Below are 19724 nucleotides of genomic sequence, written 5' to 3'. Positions count from 1 at the left end.
CATTTATTGGGAATTAATGTTCATATGAATATTCATTCGTGAATTAGCTCATGTAGAGCTGCCACTAATCTCTCAAGGGATCGCATCTTTCAAACTGCGGCAAAAATCGTTATTGGTTGGCAGCATGTTGCCCCTTTAGTAGACATGATTGTGCTACTGAAAAAGTTAAATGCATGTGGGCGAACCATCTTAGTAATGTTCCTTACTGATTGCTGCATGTGTGAAAAAAGGCCCTTAATTGATTAGATGACCAAAGACAAAGGTGCTCTGCATGAGACTGTGCATTACTGTGCAGACTTAGAAAAAGAGCACAAGTGTTTGATTTCCATTTTTATTCATGTTTTCATATAAATGTTTTTATTTTTATTTTTTTCTTACAGAAAACCTTAATGGATTATAAAGAAATAGCTGTACAACATGTGCTCGACATTCGAAGCTTTATCAATGATTCCTTCAAAGAACTTGAACCATCCCATCTTATAACACTAACTGTTGCCTCAACACTGGTGACCATATGGACTTACAACTTCATATTTCAACGTGAAAGTAAGAATTTAATTCTAATGTAGAAAATCGTAGCAAAAATTTGAAAAAGAGAAAACATAACTTTCTGTAGGTCTCTTGCTTAGGCTTATTCTAAATTATTATCTCTGCTTCACTAGTTCAAAAATGTATTTTAATTATCTTATTTTTCACTTTATAAGATGCACCAAGGTTTTAAAAGAGGAAAATGTATTAAAAAATATTTTTCGTCAGCCCTAAGATCAGACATCAGACACCCCCCCCCCCCCCCCAAAAAAAAAATCGGGCCCCCAATCTTTTAGACCTCAGATCAGACCCCCATTCTGTATCAGACCTCAGATCAAACCCTCAAACTTTATCAGACCTCAGTTCAGACCCCGAATCCTCATTAGACCTTAGATCAGCCCCCCAATCAGACCTCAAATTAGATCCCCCAATCTGTATCAGACCTCAGATCAGACCCCCATTCCTCATCAGACCGCAGATCAAATATAAAATAAATGAACTTGCCTTCCCTCCTCCGGACTGCACACTCTTCCTGCACTCACTGCTCTTTTGTCTTCTTCCGGTCATGCGTTGCACTGTGACCTGATGACACATGTTACAGTGCATGCCTATGTGTCCTGATGCTATATGCAGTTTGGAGGCAGTGGAGCGCGGGGCCAGGAAGACGACCAGGGATTCGCGATTAGTACCAGCGCTAGCAGAGCTACACTCGCCGCTCTCTGGATCTTCTGCACACTAACGAGTGCTTCCATAATGGAAGTGCTCATTAGTATTTGCTTCAAAAGACACTTTTGTAGGGAAAAAATACACCCGGTCGGCACCCCCATAGAACTGCCTATTCTAGACAAGAATAGGACATGCTCTATTTTTTTGCGGACCGGAAGATCGTGGCCGCACTCCGGAAATGCGGTTGCAGAGAGCACATAATGTGCTCTCCGCATCCATTCCGTCCTTATAGAGAATGAATGGGTCCGCACCTGTTCCGCAATTTGCCGAACGGATGCGGACCTGTTTTGCGGACGTGTGAATGAAGCCTGGAACTATGTATCCCCATCCATTGTTTAGTGGATGGAGCTGGTAACTGCTGCATTTGAAGAGAATGGGAGCAGCACTGCAGTTATGGACAGAGCTCTGTAGCATTGGAGCTACTCTGAAACAGCTGATTGGCAGGGATGTGGGGAATGAACCCCCACTGATCTGATATTGATGGCCTGTTCTGAAAATTAGCCTTCAGTAAACCCCCTTAAAGTTAATAGGATGGGGATTGTAAATTATACATTGACCTGTTAGCGAGTGCCATTCATTCCATAGCGGCACTGTACATATGAAAAAGAGTATACATACATAATACAGACAATTGCACTAAGCATGAACAAGACGAGTTACAAACTGGTACAGAAGGAGAGAGGGCCCTGCCCATGAGGGCTTACTATCTACATGGTATGAGAGAAGGACACAGTAGGAGAGGGTAAAGCTGGTCATGGCGGTATAGAGGTAGCAGGGTCACTGGCTGTAGGGTTGTCTGAAGAGATGGGTTTTTAGGTTTCTTTTAAAGGATTCCACTGTAGGTGAGAGTCTGATATGTTGGGGTAGAGAGTTCCAGAATATGGGGGATGTGCGGGAGAAATCTTGGAGGCGATTGTGGGGAGAGGAGAGGAGGAGGTCTTGTGAGGATCAGAGATTACATGTGGGGATGTATTGTGAAAGTAGCTCAGCGATGTAGGGAGGGGACAGCTTGTGGACAGCCTTGTATGTATTTCTTAGTATTTTGGACTGAATTCGCTGGGCAATGGGGAATCTGTGAAGGGATTGAAAGAGGAGTAACAGGGTGAGAGGTGGATTAGTCGGGCAGCAGAGTTGAAGATGGATTGGAGGGGTGTGAGAGTGCTAGATGGAAGGCCACAGAGGAGAATGTTGCAGTAGTCTAGGCTGGAGATGATGAGGGATGCTAAATGATGAGGAGATGCTAAATGTCCGGTCTGTGAGGTATGATATGATCCAGGAGAGGGACAGGTCAGTGATGCTAAGAGATGAGTTTGTAACAGAAGGGAGTGGTCAACAAGGCAGAGGACAGGTCAAGGAGAAGGAGGACAGAGTAATGTTTTTCGGTTTTGGCTGTTAGCAGGTCATTGGTGACTTTGGTAAGGGCAGTTTCAGTCGAGTGGTGGGGTCGGAAGCCAGATTGTAGACGGACAAAGAGGGAGCAGGAGGAGAGGTGAGAGGACAGTTCAGAATGGACATGTTGCTCAAGTAGCTTTGAGGCATATGGAAGAAGTGATATGGGGCGATAACTTGACAAAGATGGGTCAAGTGACTGCTTTGTGAGGATGGGTGTAATGGTAGCATGTTTAAAACCAGAGGGGAACACACCAGAGGTTAGTGATAGGTTGAAGAGATGAGTTAGGGCTGGGATAAACACTGTGGTGAGATTAGGGATGAGGTGGGATGGGATTGGGTAAAGTGCACAGGTGGTAGGATGTGATCTGGAGAGTAGGGTGGAAAGTTTTTCTTCTGTAATGGTGGAGAAGCAGGTTTTGGGAGAAAAGAACTGAGTAGTTGTGTAAGGGAGCTGTGGGGACTGTGCACTGAAGCTTTCTGACGATCATTTGTTTGAAATATGTGGCAAAGTCCTCAGCTGAGGTGAGGGTAGGGGCGCTGGGGGACTGAGAAGGGAGTTGAAAGTGTTAAATTGTTTAAGGCTGTGGGACAGGGAAGATATGAAAGATGAGAAGTAGGCATGTTTTGCATCAGCATTTGAAAATGAGGAAGGATTGTTTGTATGTCGTGAAGTGTTCCTTAGAGTGGGATTTCTTCCATCGCCTCTATGCAGCCCTGGAAGCTTGTTTGAGTTTTTTGGTCAGGTTGGTGTGTCGGTGTCAGTGTCAGGGTTGTCTGTTGATTTTTCGGGTTTTGTTGTGTGTGTGTGTGTGTGTGTGTGTGTGAGGGGGCAACAATGTCCAGAGCTGTACTTATTGTGGTGTTTATACAGGGTGGTGGCAGCATCTGGGTCTTGGAGGGAACAAAGAGTGTCTATTCCATAATGCTCCTGTATAAGGCCTCTTTCACACTTGCGTTGTCCGGATCCGGCGTGTACTCCACTTGCCGGAATTACACGCCGGATCCGGAAAAACACAAGTGTACTGAAAGCATTTGAAGACGGATCCGTCTTCAAAATACTTTCAGTATTACTATGGCAGCCAGGACGCTATTAAAGTCCTGGTTGCCATAGTAGGAGCGGGGGAGCGGCATACTTACAGTCCGTGCGGCTCCTGGGGCGCTCCAGAATGACGTCAGAGTGCCCCATGCGCATGGATGACATGCCATGCGATCACGTCTTCCATGCGCCTGGGGCGCCCTGACGTCACTCTGGAGCGCCCCGGGAGCCGCACGGACGGTAAGTATACTGCTCCCCCGCTCCCCACTACACTTTACCATGGCTGCCAGGACTTTAGCGTCCCGGCAGCCATAGTAACCATTTAGAAAAAGCTAAACGTCGGATCCGGCAATGCGCCGAAACGACGTTTAGCTTAAGGCCGGATCCGGATCAATGCCTTTTAAATGGGCATTAATTCCGGATCCGACCTTGCGGCAAGTCTTCAGGATTTTTGGCCGGAGCAAAAAGCGCAGCATGCTGCGGTATTTTCTCCGGCCCAAAAAACGTTCGACATCCTGATGCATCCTGAACGGATTTCACTCCATTCAGAATGCATTAGGATAAAACTGATCAGGATTCTTCCGGCATAGAGCCCCGACGACGGGACTCTATGCCGGAAGAAAAGAACGCAGGTGTGAAAGAGCCCTAAGGGATCAGGGGACAGAGGAATGTGTTTTTTTTTTTTTTTTTTTTTTTTTTTTTTTGTAGGTTTAAGGGGTTGCAGAAATTAGTAGAAGGTGACTTTTTTATTTTTATTTTTTTTTATATTTTTTAGTGGGAGGTAGAGGTGAGAGGGGGGCCTGGATTTGGAGAGATCACCAGCAATAAGGAGAAGCAGAGAAAGTGTTATTAGGTGAGAATAAGAGAGGGCATGAGGTATCTGTGTATGTTTTGGGAAGGAAGTGTTTTATGTTGCCAAACAGGTTTGTACAAGTGGTCAGATGAGCAAGATGGAGGGTGAGATGAATAGTTCCTTGCTGGGTTAATGGATGTGGGGGGATTTCAGGAGGTTTTGGGAAAGTGCGAAGCGTAAGATCAAAGATTGAAACATTGTTTACATTAACTATGTCTGTAATTATCTTTTGGTCCCCTAATGGTTCAATTCTAGTATAATTCGGTATGTGCACTTAGAGTGTGGCACTTGAAAGATGTTGCATTGAAAAGACCAAGGTCTGAAAGACAGATTTATACCACTCTGTGTTCAGTTCAGGTGTGAATAACATGGGAGGGGACTACATATAGCCTAATCAATACTCAATAAGTCCAGCAGGGAAAGAGACATTAAAGCTCAATGCAGACATACCAGGGGATGAGAAGGAAAGATGAGGTGTGGACAATATCAAACTCTGTAAAAGTTGGGTGCCTTAGGCTAGGCCGCCACCTTTTTGCAGTGGCCTAGTCTGAGGGTCCATTCATACGTCCGTAGTGTGTTTTTGAGCACTTACACAGCTCAGTGGAAAGAAAAATAAAGTTATGGGTCTTGGGATGCAGCAATGCAAAAATATATACAAGAGGGTGAGGAGTTTATTGTGCAAAAATAAACACCGCAAAAATGATACTGTAAAAACTCAGTGGCAGTTTTTAATAAGGTTCATCGGTAAGTTATGTGTACCCCAAAATGGCTGCTATGGGGCTGTTTTTGGAAGAACCCTGAACCAGTCTGCTATAGAGCGCCACAAGTGTGACCGTCACTATAGGAGTCCTTTGTGGCAGTGATGGTCTCCTGGAGAAGAAGGTAGACAGCATTTATCTAGAGGTGATGGTGAGCAGTGGTAGGTAGTCCATATGCTTGTCTCCTACGTGGGGGACTTCACAGGCGCTCCCAGCATGCCACCTGTCTGATGTCTCACAATTCGGCCTAGGAACCTCTGAATAATACATGGCGTTAGCTCTAGCAGTGCCTTTAGGAGTTATACCAGGTACAGTACATCCAGTAATCGGCTTTATAGAATTATTCTGCTCATTAGTCACCATTTTCATTCTCATTTCTGACATATCCACAGGATAAAATGATCTGTCAGATGAGGGTCCAACCTCTGGGACCCCCATAGCCGCTGTGACTGGAGATGTGGTCATGCTTGTAAATCAATCTCTATTGACGGGCAAGCAGTTTTCAGATGTGGAAGCTCCTTTAACATATTTATTTTCTGTGGTAATTTACTTGAATCTTTTGCCTTCTACCAGTATACTGGATAACATGTAATGAAGCAAGACTAGAGGCAGGACAGACGTGGATGGTACCAGTTAGGATGTGTCCCTATAAACTTTGGTCCTTTTAGATGGCCGATTATCTGACAGATAATTGAGAATGAATCAGCCGCTCACGATCACGGTCAGGTCACCTGCGGAGGTGTCTGCAGCATTTACATGCAGAGAGCACCTCTGCTGTATGGGGACAAGTGAACCATTCAGCAATGACTTCTTTCCAATCATTGTTCCAGCGCAGCAGATTGCTGTTTATACTCCAGGATCTGCTGCGCAGGAACAAAGTTTTCCTGTGGCATCTGACCAACGTGATCACCCGATGAATGAGCATTTGCTGACACCTTTTACACTGTCAGAATATCAGGAACGAGCATTTATACAAAGGCTCTTCCCCAGTATTCGGTCCGTGGAAAAGGGTCCTTACTTTGGACAAAGTAAGGACCCTTTTCCACGGACCGAATACTGGGGAAGAGCCTTTGTATAAATGCTGACAGTGGCTGTGCAGGGACACATCTCATTCGTATCGCCCAAGTGTTAATTTATTAATACATTTCTAGCCGGAATAAGGGCTCATGCACACGAACGTATTTTCTTTCTATGTCCGTTTCGTTTTTTTTTTGGGGCGGACCCTATGTGGAACCTTTCATTTCAATGGATCTGCAACAAAAATGGAAGGTACTCCTTGTGCCTTCTGTTTCCATATGTCCGTATTTCGGTTCTGCAAAAAAATAGAACATGTCCTATTATCCCCATTACGGACAAGGGTAGGACTGTTCTATTAGGGGCCAGCTGTTCCCTTCCGCAAAATACGGAATGCACACAGACGTATTTTTTGCGGACCGCAAAATACATACTGTCGAGTGCATAAGCCATAAAAGGAAGATTGCAGCACATAGAAATAAGATGTTCCAGACCCTATATTTAATGGGAAATGCAAAAAACACTTCAGGAGAACTGAAGGTTCTTTTTAAAGAGGACCTCTAGCCTCTCTTGACTTGTCTGTTTTAGCAACTATTTGCATTCCCCATGTAATAATTCTACAGCATCTATTCTCATGACTCCTTTGTTATGCCATTCCTTTATTATTCCTGCTAGAAGTTTATGAATAAATTGTCAGTAGTTTGCATTAAAGGTCCAGATGGGTGTTACCAGTTGGATGGGGTGAGTCCTTGCACAGTCTGAAACTGGCAGCACAGATTGGATAGTAGCGGAATGTGCTTGGACACACCCCGGCTGGTATCACCCAGATAGACCTTTTTTATGGACTACTGTTAATTTATTCATAAGCGTCTGGCAGGAATAATAGAGGAACGGTACAACCTAGTCATAAAAATAGATGCTCCAGAATTGTTGTTACATGGGGAATACAAGTAGTTGCTTCCACAGACATGTCCGGAGAGAGGACAGGTCCTCTTTGAATGCCCCTCTTGACATTATATTGACAGCAGTGTCATACATGCGGAGCTCTTGTTTAAGGCTTTCCTTTTCCTCAGGAATTCTGATTTGGTGAATTCTTCTTTAAACAGGTATAAAGTCCAGATGTAAGAAGCAATTTTTCCGGATAATCAGAAGAATGCCATTTATAGGTTCAAAAGTAAGTAAACTCGACCCCAAATGTTTTATTTTTTCCTTTGGAGTTTGTGAGTTGCTGACCCGCTGGATAGTTATTGACAGTACAGTACTGCCATTGTGTGGTGACATTGTTATTTCCCACGTTACACAAAGTGACCTTATCATCACGGGGCACTTCTTCTGATTTCCCTCACGTGTCTTATTCCCTCATCTGTCTCAAAGTTTACTTCCAGTCACTGAACTGAAGTTTTTTTTTTTTTACTCTGACCAGCTGTCTGTTCTATCTGTTAACATATATATGTTTTTTTCATAATCACCCTGCTGCTCTGTTCCAAGGTCTCCTGATCCCTGTTTTTTAAACTGTTGGATAGACTCGATATCCTGCACCTCTGCCACCACTGACTGGCCTCAGTGGTGACATGTTCCCAGTTGGTTTGTCACTGCTGGGTGCTGTGCCGCTTGGGGAAACGTCACCTCAGAGGTCAGTCATTGGCTGCAAAAATGCAGAGAATCAGCCGCTACATGCTGCGGTTTGTGTCTGGCTGATTCCCGGCAGACAGCTTGATCAGATCGTAGTGCTGCCAGTGTGAATGTAGCCTAAGCATGGCCAGCAGTACCTTAGTGCAGCACAAAATACCACAGTGCTAAGACAAGTACAGCAAAGTGTCATTTATCTTAATAGAGAAGAGATCACAACAACTTTTCTAGTACAGTATCGGTAATTAATGTCCGGCCCCCTCCCCCCCCCCCCCCCTCCTAAAGTAATTTACACTTAGTAGAAATTTGTACTGTTTGTTTACTATAAAGACCTCTGTGTCTCCATGGTAACAGACTGCAAGCAAACCATGTAGTCTGATCCTTCAGTCTTTGTCCTTTTCCATAATTCTTGCTAAGCTACCAAATGTTTGGGACCCGTGGAAAGTATTATGACTGCAGGACCAGACTACGCTCCATTGTTAGGAACGCAGAGCAATAGTCATAGGTATAAAGAGCACTTTATTTTTTATTTTTTTCCGTTTAACCAGAGGTGACCTTAAGTTTGTATGTTGTAGCATTTATAGCAATTCCGTAAAATCTTAAAGGATTAGCCATCCTCCCTTAATGAGCAGGAGCGGTGTAATAGAGCCACTTTAGTGGCTTCCATAGACCTCGCTGCTAAGTGTTTATTATAGGAAAGTTCTGATTCTTCATTTTCTTTGCACAGATCCAGACTGAACTCGATAAAGCTTTGGATTTCATGGCTCATGGAATGCTAAATGAGAAATACGGAATGAGCTTTGTAAAAACTCTCCCGCACACTGGACTTAAGCAAGAACAAGTTATGGAGAAGTTAAAGGAATACTCTGCTCTAAGTATAACCCCCTGTTTACATGATAGCTGTTCAGAAAATAAGGAAACAAGGATTCTTAAAGGGGTATTCCCATCACAGAGAATGGGGGCATATGGCTGGGACTCGCACCTACAACGAGAACGGAGCGGGGAGAGCTGTGGCTGGAGGAGCCCTGATATCCTAGGGTCCGTCCACCACCAAGCGCTGCTCCTATAGAAGTGAATAGGAGAGCACCGCGCACGTGAAGCTCCTGCTCCCATTCATTTCTATGGGGCAGACTGAAGTAGCCGAGCGCTGGCCCTATAACAGAGCCGAGCGCTGGCTCTGTTCTCATTGTAGGTGTGGGTTCTAGAGGTGAGACCCGCACCTATCAGACAATGGGGGGCATATGCCCCCATGATCTGTAATGGGAATACCCCTTTAAGGCCTTTATACATTTTATGACAACATGCCTAAGAATTATGAGAATTCAGAATCTTAAAGGTGACCAAAAACTTGAATAACTGCAGGAAAAGGTACAACAAAAAATAACTAGTACTTATCTGTAAAAGCTGCTACTGGCCATGCAGCAATGACTTCACAAGCATCATTCACATGACTGCTGCAGCCAGGGTACACGGTGACTGCTGGCTCCAGTGATTGGCTGCATTCGTCATGTGAATTATGTACATGAAGTCATTGCAGGACTCCTATAGTGGTGGCACTTGAGCACCAGGTGATTTAACAGGTATTTTTTTTATGTACAGTTTCCTGTTCCTCCTTAAGTTTCTGAAAATCACTGACGGCCCCTTAAGAATTTACAATCCGATGCCACATTAAACAGTTATGTTGTGCTTTTTTTTGTTTCGGTTTTGCTATTATTATCGTCATGATTTTGGGGATGGTTTTCTAGAGCTACTACTGTGATCATGTAAACCCCAACTTGTGGTTTTATATGCAGTTCAGTTTAATTTTCTTCACCATTTAAGTTACTGGGTGAAACTGACACAAACGCAGTAACTTAAATCTGCATTGTGTGAACAGGATTTCATCGCTGGACGATGGTCTATTGTGATTGCTGGAGCTTCGTAGGCTGCTGTAGATGCAGTGGTTTGGTTGATGGCTGTCCCCCAGTGCCATCGGATCGGCCCCGCCGTGTCCCCCAGTGCCATCGGATCGGCCCCGCCGTGTCCCCCATTTCTGGCCCACTGCACCGCAGTCACTTATTCGCTGATTAGCGTATCGCTAATCAGCATTTGTACTTTTATAGTATCTGTAAGTGATCAAAACTGATCACAGTCAGATCTATAATTGTATTAGTGTCACCTTAGTTCGCCCTCCACCCAAAACGCGGTGTTTGCCCGATCAGGCCTGATCGGTCGCCCACACGTGCGTTCACTCACGCCCGCCCCACCGCAGTGACAACATTTTTTTTTTTTTTTTATCACTGCACATTCACTTTACACGCGCTGCGGCGATAAAAAAAAAATCGGTTTTGATATTTTTTATCAACCGCAGCGGCCTCCGGTACTTCGCTAGCCTCCCATTTGTAAGACAGGCTTGCTTTTTTTTCTTGGGTAGTCTCAGGGAATACCCCTAAATTTAGTTGCCCAAATGTCAAACAGGGGGTATTCTTCTGAAGAGGCCTACAGGCTTCTGACCCAGTCGGATGAGGAATGGGAACCCCCATCTGATGAGTCTAGTGGGTCAGAATATGAACCTGTAGAAAGCAGTGGCTCTCTGACCCAAAGTTCGGACGAGGAGGTTGAGGTCCCTGATAGCACCAGGCGTACCGGCCCCGTGTCGCTAGACCAAAGGTTGCGCAGGATCCGTTTCAAGGGCAGCAGAGTGGGGCTGGCGCTGTCGGATTACGTGGTGAGGCATACACCAGCAGCGCAGCCCATCCTGGACCTAGTACCAGCACTGCCGTACAACATGGTGAAGTGGCGAGCACCAGAAGGGCAGTTGAAGCTGGTACGGTGGCACATGCAGTAGTGACCCCGTCGCAGCCACCGCAAAGACGTGCCCGTAGAGCCCCTAGAATCCCTGAGGTGCTGGCAAACCCTGATTGGCAGTCCCCAACTTCAGCCGCACCTGTAGTTCCCCCTTTCACCGCCCAGTCTGGAGTTCGGGTTGAGACAGCTCAGATCGGTTTGGCCCTTTGATTTTTTGAGCTGTTCTTGACTGCGGAGCTCTTGGACTTAGTCGTGGCGGAAACAAATTGGTATGCCACTCAATTTATATCCGCCAACCCGGGAAGCTCTTATGCCCAGTCTTTCCGGTGGAAACCAGTCCAAGTCTCCGAACTTAAAATTTTTCTGGGCCTTCTCCTCAACATGGGTCTAACTAAAAAGCATGAATTGCGGTCATATTGGTCCACGAACCCAATTCATCACATGCCCATGTTCTCTGCTGCTATGTCCAGGACACGATTTGAGACCATCCTGCGTTTCCTGCACTTTAGCGACAACACCACCTCCCGTCCCAGAGGCCACACAGCTTTTGACCGGCTCCACAAAATTCGGCCCCTCATAGACCACTTCAACCAGAAATTTGCAGATTTGTATACCCCTGAGCAAAACATCTGCATAGACGAGTCCCTTATACATTTTACCGGGCGCCTTGGCTTCAAACAATACATCCCAAGCAAGCGCGCCCGGTATGGGGTCAAATTGTATAAGCTCTGTGAAAGGGCCATAGGCTATACCCACAAATTTCGGATCTATGAGGGTAAAGATCAGACCCTGGAGCCGGTCGGTTGCCCTGACTACCTGGGGAGCAGTGGGGAGACAGTCTGGGACTTGGTGTCACCGTTATTTGGCAAGGGGTACTATCTTTATGTGGACAATTTCTACACAAGTGTGGCCCTCTTTAGGCATTTGTTTCTAGAACAGATTGGCGCCTGTGGCACCGCGTGAACTAGTCGCGCGGGCTTCCCCCAACGGCTCGTTACCACCCGTCTTGCAAGGGGGGAGATGGCTGCCTTGTGTAACGAAGAACTGCTCGCGGTGAAATGGAGACACAAGCGTGACGTTTACATGCTCTCCTCCATTCACGCAGACATGACAATCCAAATTGAGCGAGCAACCCGTGTCATTGAAAAGCCCCTCTCAGTCCACAACTATAACCTTCACATGGGAGGGGTGGACTTCAATGACCAGATGTTGTCTCCGTATTTAGTGTCCCGCATAACCAGACGCTGGTATAAGGTGTCTGTATATTTAATTCAATTGGCTCTGTATAATAGTTTTGTTCTCTACAGTAAGGCTGGGAGAACTGGATCCTTCCTCAAATTTCAGGAAGAGATCATCGCGAACCTCCTGTACCCAGGAGGTTCCGTGGCCCCATCCACCAGTGTAGTTAGCCTTCTACACGAGCGACATTTCCCCAGTGTCGTTGCTGGTACCTCAAACCGACCGCCACCCCGAAAAAAATGTTGTGTCTGTAGCAGGAGTGGAATAAGGCTACTTTCAGACTAGCATTCGAGCGGATCCGTTCTGAATGGATCCGCTCATATTAATGCAGACGGTGGCTCCGTTCAGAACGGATCCGTCTGCATTATAACTTAGAAAAATTTTCTAAGTGTGAAAGTAGCTTGAGCGGATCCGTTCAGACTTTACATTGAAAGTCAATGGGGGACGGATCCGCTTGAAGATTGAGCCATATGGTGTCATCTTCAAGCGGATCCGTCCCCATTGACTTCCATTATAAGTCGGAACGGATCCGCACGGCCAGGCGGACACCCGAACGCTGCTTGCAGCGTTCAGGTGTCCGCTCATTGAGCGGAGCGGAGGCTGAGCGCTGGCAGACGGACGCATTCTCAGTGGATCCGCCTCCACTGAGAATGCATTAGAGCCAGACGGCTGCGTTCAGGGCCGCTTGTGAGCCCCTTCAAACGGAGCTCACGAGCAGACACCTGAACGCAGGTGTGAAAGGAGCCTAAGGCGTGACACCCGCTATTTCTGTCCTGACTGCCCTGACCACCCTGCCCTATGCTTTGGAGAGTGTTTTTGGAAGTACCACACACAGGTACACCTAGCATAGGGATCACATCTCACCAGGACAGGTACACAGGGCTATTAGGGCCCATTCACATACAGCTGCTGCAAACCTCTCCTTTCACCTGGGACAAAGTGCATAATGTACATCGCCACATCTTTGGGCGATTTGCGCTTTGCTCATTGTCCCATGGGGAAGGAGAGGTTTGTCCTATAAACGTAAAAAAAAAAACAAGCAAAAAAAAAAACACCAGTAAGCCAAAAAGTTCAGTTTCAAAAGTTAAATAAAGTTTATATGTTCTGTTCTAAAGTTATTATAAAGTTAATAAAATTTATTGCGTTGCGGCCTGTTTTTTTTTTTTTTTTTTTTTTTTTAACCTTCCAGGTGGACTAACTGATCGACTAGCTGCAGCACTGATGTGCATTCTGACAGAAGCATTGCGCTGCTGTCAGATTACACGCAAGTCGGTGTATGTGGCGCTGCAAGACGAGATTTCTCCTCTGCAGTAAAAGAAACGTTTGCCAAGGCATATGATCTGAGGAGGTGGTGGCGTTCCTATGCTTTGGCAAACACTTTGTATATAAAAAAAAAAATCCCGGCAATGATTTATTCATCCACATCGATTGATGTGAATGGAGAAATCTGGTTTGCCAGGGCATACGAGCTAAGTGGGTATGGCTGTTGGGCAGAGCTCCTATGTCCTGGCAGACGCCTTTCCCCTCTTTTTTTTTTTTTTTTGGGCAGAGATTTTTTCATCCACATTGATCGATGCGAATGAAGAAATCTGTGCCGTTCATTTTTTTTCTTTCAGCCCAGAGGCTGAACGGAAAAAAAAATCTCATTACCTGTATGCTCAATATAAGGACAATAGCAGAAACTCCTAATGCTGGCCATACATGTAATGATTGCGGAGACCCTCAAATGCCAGGGCAGTACAAACACCCCACAAATTACCCCATTTTGGAAAGAAGACACCCCAAGGTATTCGCTGAGGGGCATATTGAGTCCATGAAAGATTGAAATTTTTGTCCCAAGTTAGCGGAAAGTGAGACTTTGTGAGAAAAAACAAAAAAATAATCAATTTCCGCTAACTTATGCCAAAAAAAAAAAAATTATATGAACTCGCCAGGCCCCTCATTGGATACCTTGGGGTGTCTTCTTTCCAAAGTGGGGTCACATGTGGGGTATTTATACTGCCCTGGCTTTTTAGGGGCCCTAAAGCGTGAGAAGAAGTCTGGGATCCAAATGTCTAAAAATGCCTAAAAGGAATTTGGGCACCTTTGCGCATCTAGGCTGCAAAAAAGTGTCACACATGTGGTATCGCCGTACATCATTTTCCGCTAACTTGTGACAAAAAATAAAAAATTCTAGGAAATCGCCGTGCCCCTCACGGAATACCTTGGGGTGTCTTCTTTCCAAAATGGGGTCACTTGTGGGGTAGTTATACTGCCCTGGCAATTTAGGGGCCCATATGTGTGAGAAGAACTTTGCAATCAAAATGTGTAAAAAATGGCCTGCGAAATCCGAAAGGTGCACTTTGGAATATGTGCCCCTTTGCCCACCTTGGCTGCAAAAAAGTGTCACACATCTGGTATCGCCGTACTCAGGAGAAGTTAGGGAATGTGTTTTGGGGCGTCATTTTACATATACCCATGCTGGGTGAGATAAATATCTTGGTCAAATGCCAACTTTGTATAAAAAAATGGGAAAAGTTGTCTTTTGCCAAGATATTTCTCTCACCCAGCATGGGTATATGTAAAATGACACCCCAAAACACATTCCCCAACTTCTCCTGAGTACGGCGATACCAGATGTGTGACACTTTTTTGCAGCCTAGGTGGGCAAAGGGACCCACATTCCAAAGTGCACCTTTCGGATTTCACCGGTCATTTTTTACAGATTTTGATTGCGAACTACTTCGAACGCATTAGGGCCCCTAAATTGCCAGGACAGTATAACTACGCCACAAGTGACCCCATTTTGGAAAGAAGACACCCCAAGGTATTTTGTGATGGGCATAGTGAGTTCATGGAAGTTTTTATTTTTTGTCACAAGTTAGTGGAATATGAGACTTTGTAAGAAAAAAAATAATCATCATTTTCCGCTAACTTGTGACCAAAAATAAAAAGTTCTATGAACTCACTATGCCCATCAGCGAATACCTTAGGGTGTCTACTTTCCGAATTGGGGTCATTTGTGGGGGTTTTCTACTGTCTGGGAATTGTAGAACCTCAGGAAACATGACAGGTGCTCAGAAAGTCAGAGCTGCTTCAAAAGCGGAAATTCACATTTTTGTACCATAGTTTGTAAACGCTATAACTTTTACCCAAACCATTTTTTATTTTTTTTTGCCCAAACATTTTTTTTTATCAAAGACATGTAGAACAATAAATTTAGCGAAAAATGTATATATGGATGTCGTTTTTTTTTGCAAAATTTTACAGCTGAAATTGAAAAATGTAATTTTTTTGCAAAAAAATCGTTAAATTTCGATTAATAACAAAAGTAAAAATGTCAGCAGCAATGAAATACCACCAAATGAAAGCTCTATTAGTGAGAAGAAAAGGAGGTAAAATTCATTTGGGTGGTAAGTTGCATGACCGAGCAATAAACGGTGAAAGTAGTGTAGTGCAGAAGTGTAAAAAGTGGCCTGGTCATTAAGGGGGTTTCAGCTAGCGGGGTTGAAGTGGTTAAATAATTATTATTATTTTTTTTTTTTTAAACATTTTATTTAATTATTATTTCCCCCCTAGGGGCTAGAACCTGGGATATTTTAATCCCTTCCCCTTTTCACCCGGATCGATCTCTATTAGGATGAATAGGACTTCACACTCTCCCTGATGCCCTGAGCTTTGTGCACACAGCGGCAGGGAGATTGCCATGGCAGCCAGGGCTTCAGTAGCGTCCTGGATGTCATGGTAACCGATCGGAGCCCCAGAATTACACTGTTGAGGCTCCGATCACAACTGCCACTGCACCACCACTGAGGAGGAGGGGAGGGGACCCTGTGGCCACTACCACCAATGATTTTAATACTGGGGGGGGGGCACACTGCGCCACCAATGATAATTAACATTTAATACAGATACAGGAGGCGGGTGCCAGCAGCAGAATCACATAGCCAGCACCCGGCCTCTATGACGGGAGCTGCGATCAGCAGCAGTTAACCCCTCAGATGCGGCACAGTGTGTATGTGATTCTGCCGCCGGCACCCGCCTCCTGGATCTGTATTAAATGTTCATTATCATTGGTGGCACAGTGGCCAGTCCCCCCCCCCCCCCTCTCATTGGCAGCGCAGGGGGGAGGGAGAGAGCGCGACTCCTTCTCCCCTGTGCTGCTGAGGGAACATGGCGCGCACTAAGAGCAGCGTGCTCCATGTACTCTGATACTAGGCTGCGCAGTATCATTGTGTATCGATAATTCAATACCTGGTGCAACCCTACATGTGACATAGGAACTCCATTGAAATTCATGAAATGTTATGTGATAAAAATGTTGCGGTGTAGCTTCTCATTGTCTGCAGTAGATTTGTTCTATAATTTACAGCCCCAATTGTCTGTTTCAGGTGAGGTGTCATGGGAGCAAGGAAAAGTGTCTGGAACGGTTTATAGCGGAGATGAACGGCTTACCCAACTTCTTGTGAAGGTAGAAGTCAGAATAATGCTGTGTCCCTGCTCCGAACCCCCAGAAATATCAGCTGCACTAGAAATGGTTTGAAGGGGATGTGCAGTGGTATATATTGATTACCTATCCTTAGCATAGGTCATCAATATCAGATCGGTGGGGGTCCTCCTACCGGCAGCCCTGACGATCAGCAGTTTGAAGGGTTTGCTGTGCTCATGGGAATTCTCCTTCCTCTTCAGTATTTTCCTGCACGCCATCTCTCTTCAAGCAGCAGCGCAGTGTAACTACAGCTTCTCGTCCTATACAAGTGACTGGAACAAGCAGTTGTAATTACACCGCGCCGCTACAAGGGAGACCTTGTGCAGCTCAACTTTGAAGAGGACACATAGCTTGCACGAACGCCCTAACCCCTTCAAATAGCTGATCGGCGAGGGTGCTGTGTATATCCTGAGGATGGGCCATCAGTACGAGACCAATGCACAAGCCCCTAATATGAATGTATATGACAATGGGGAGACCTGAACTGGAGTTTCTCTTTGAAGCTCTCTGATCCAGATAATGGGGGGGGGGGGGGGGGGGGGGGGGGGGGAGGGGTTCCTGAACGTCCTCTATGATGTTTATAAGGTGCCTATGGAATTCATGCTTCTATAGTGCATGTATTTGATTCATGTGAAAGCACGCTTAGGGGTACAGCTAACGGTCCATTCACACGTCCGTAGTGTATTGCGGATCCACCCGGCCGGCACCCCCCCATAGAACTGCCTTTTCTTGTCCGCAATTGCGGACAAGAAAAGGACATGTTCTATTTTTTTGCGGACCCGGGAGTTCGGGGCCGCACTCCGGAAATGCGGAGAATGGGTCTGTTCCCGATATTGCGGAACCGATGCGGACCCATTTGCGGATCTGTGAATGAACCCTAAAAGCTACGTTGTTTCTCAATGAAAATTAAGTTAAAACCATTCTCTTTGCTGTATACAGGTGTACGGAGAGTTTGCCTGGAGCAATCCTTTACATCCTGATGTTTTTCCCGGTGTACGTAAAATGGAAGCAGAAGTAATAAGAATGGCGTGTAACCTTTTTAACGGAGGTCCTGAGACATGTGGAGCAGTGAGTTATTTGTCTTTTCTCAAGTCTTCAGCACTGTTAGGCTCTAAGAAATGGAAGTGCAGTCTGAGATTCGGATTAACCCCAGCAGGAGCTGTTTCCATTTGTGATTAAATACCTCAATATCCATTTTTTTTTTTTTTTTTTAACATGAGTGCGGTAACACCTTTAAACCTCAAGCACATGGCATTGCCACTCGCAGAATACTGATGTTATAAAGTTGTAAACTGCAGGTTTTACACAGCCCTCGCCAGTTTCCAAAAAGGTGGTGTGGGAGAGGTCATATGCCCTTGTCAGATTTTTCATAATTTACAGCAATTTGCATAAATGATTACCGGAAACTACACCAGCTGGCATAGATTCCACTCTAGGCGCATGGACTTCTGGAGGATATGGTTATTTAGGAAGAAGCAGGAGACTCATCATGAATTAAGCACGTTCTCCAGCAGTCGAGTGGATATCAAGATCGGAGAAGAAAACATTGATCTCGAGGAATGAGTCCATGTACAGTGCCGTTCTTCTAGCTGAGAATTCTTCTAAAATACAGCAAGTCGTGGATTTCATATGCATTCCTGAGAAAAGCCTTCGTGTGCCTCTCTCACCGTTCACCAGTTGCCCATAGATCCCATTCCCTTTTTGGTGCTGGCTAGCTAAAGCTTCTTTTCCAGTGTTGGGGTGCATTCACACAACTGTGCCATGTTTTGCGGTCTGCAAATGGCGGATCCTGGCCGCCTGCGTTCCGCATTTTGCGGACCACACATGGCTGGCGTATTATAGCATTTAGCAATCATAAAAAAAAAAAAAAAAGAGGATGACAGGGAAATTTATAAGGTTAGGCAGAGAGAGGCTAAACAAGTTATAAGAGCTTCTAAAGGACAGGCAGAAGAGAAATTAGCTCAGTCAGTGAACAAAGGCGATAAGGCATTCTTCAGATACATAAATGAAAAAAGGAAACTAAAACAAGGTATTACCAAATTAAAAACAAAAGAAGGAAGGTATAAGGAAGAAGATAAAGAACTAGCTGACTGCCTCAATGAATACTTCTGTTTAGTTTTTACAAAGGAAAATGAAGAAAAAGGACCTCAGTTAGGAAAGAAGACTTATGAATCTTTTGATGCATGTGTCTTTACAGAAGAAGAGGTTCTAAGTCAGCTGTCTAAAATTAATACAAATAAGTCACAGGGGCCTGATGGGATATACCCAAAGCTATTAAAAGAGGTCAGTGGTGAACTAGCAAAACCATTAACAGATTTATTTAACCAATCACTGGTAACAGGAGTCATCCCAAAATATTGGAAATTAGCAAATGTTGTGCCGATTCACAAGAAAGGTAGTAGGGAGGAATCGGACAACTATAGGCCAGTAAGCCTGCCATCAATAGTGGGGAAATTAATGGAAACCAAACTTATGGAGAGGATTGTGGAACATCTAAAATCCCATGGATTGAAAGATGAAAAACAGCATGGGTTTACTTCAGGGAGATCGTGTCAAACTAATCTTATTTTTTTATTTTTTTATTGGGTGACTAAAATAATAGATGGCGGAGGTGCAGTAGACATCACTTATCTAGACTTTAGTAATGCTTTTGATACTGTCCCACATAGAAGGCTTATCAATAAATTGCAGTCTTTGGGCTTGGACTCCCATATTGTTGAATGGATTAGGCAGTGGCTGAGGGACAGACAACAGAGGGTTGTAGTCAATGGAGTATATTCAGACCATGGTCTTGTTACCAGTGGGGTACCTCAGGGATCTGTTCTGGGACCCATATTGTTTAATATCTTTATCAGCAAAATTGAAGAAGGCCTTGATGGTAAGTTGTCTCTTTGCTGATGAGACAAAGATTTGTAACAGGGTTGATGTTCCTGGAGGGATACACCAAATGGAAAAGGATTTAGGAAAACTAGAGGAATAGTCAAAAATATGGCAACTAAAATTTAATGGTGATAAGTGAAAGATAATTCACCTGGGGCATAAAAACCCAAGAGCAGAATATAAAATCAGTTATACAGTCCTACCCTCAGTATCTGAGGAAAGGGATTTAGGGGTCATTATTTCAGAAGACTTAATAGTAGGCAGACAATGTCATAGAGCAGCAGGAAATGCTAGCAGAAAGCTTGGGTGTATAGGGAGAGGCATTACCAGTAGAAAGAGGGAGGTGCTCATGCCGCTCTACAGAGCACTAGTGAGGCCTCATTTGGAGTATTGTGCTCGGTACTGGAGACCATA

General features: G+C 44.9%; 1 protein-coding gene across 1 annotated transcript in view; it reads left to right on the top strand.

Moving 5' to 3' along the window:
* The window catches only part of SGPL1 (sphingosine-1-phosphate lyase 1), a 109611-nt gene that overhangs the window by 35062 nt on the left and 54825 nt on the right, over positions 1-19724 (top strand). Inside the window, exons 2-6 of the mRNA XM_044303087.1 lie at positions 381-546; positions 7414-7481; positions 8664-8811; positions 16333-16412; positions 17370-17498. Of these exons, the coding sequence (XP_044159022.1) occupies positions 381-546; positions 7414-7481; positions 8664-8811; positions 16333-16412; positions 17370-17498 (591 nt within the window). The remainder of the gene's footprint in view (positions 1-380; positions 547-7413; positions 7482-8663; positions 8812-16332; positions 16413-17369; positions 17499-19724) is intronic.

The sequence above is a fragment of the Bufo gargarizans genome, chromosome 8, assembly GCF_014858855.1.
Source record: "Bufo gargarizans isolate SCDJY-AF-19 chromosome 8, ASM1485885v1, whole genome shotgun sequence".
Classification (NCBI taxonomy): domain Eukaryota; kingdom Metazoa; phylum Chordata; class Amphibia; order Anura; family Bufonidae; genus Bufo; species Bufo gargarizans.
This window is presented reverse-complemented; position numbering and strand designations above follow the sequence as displayed.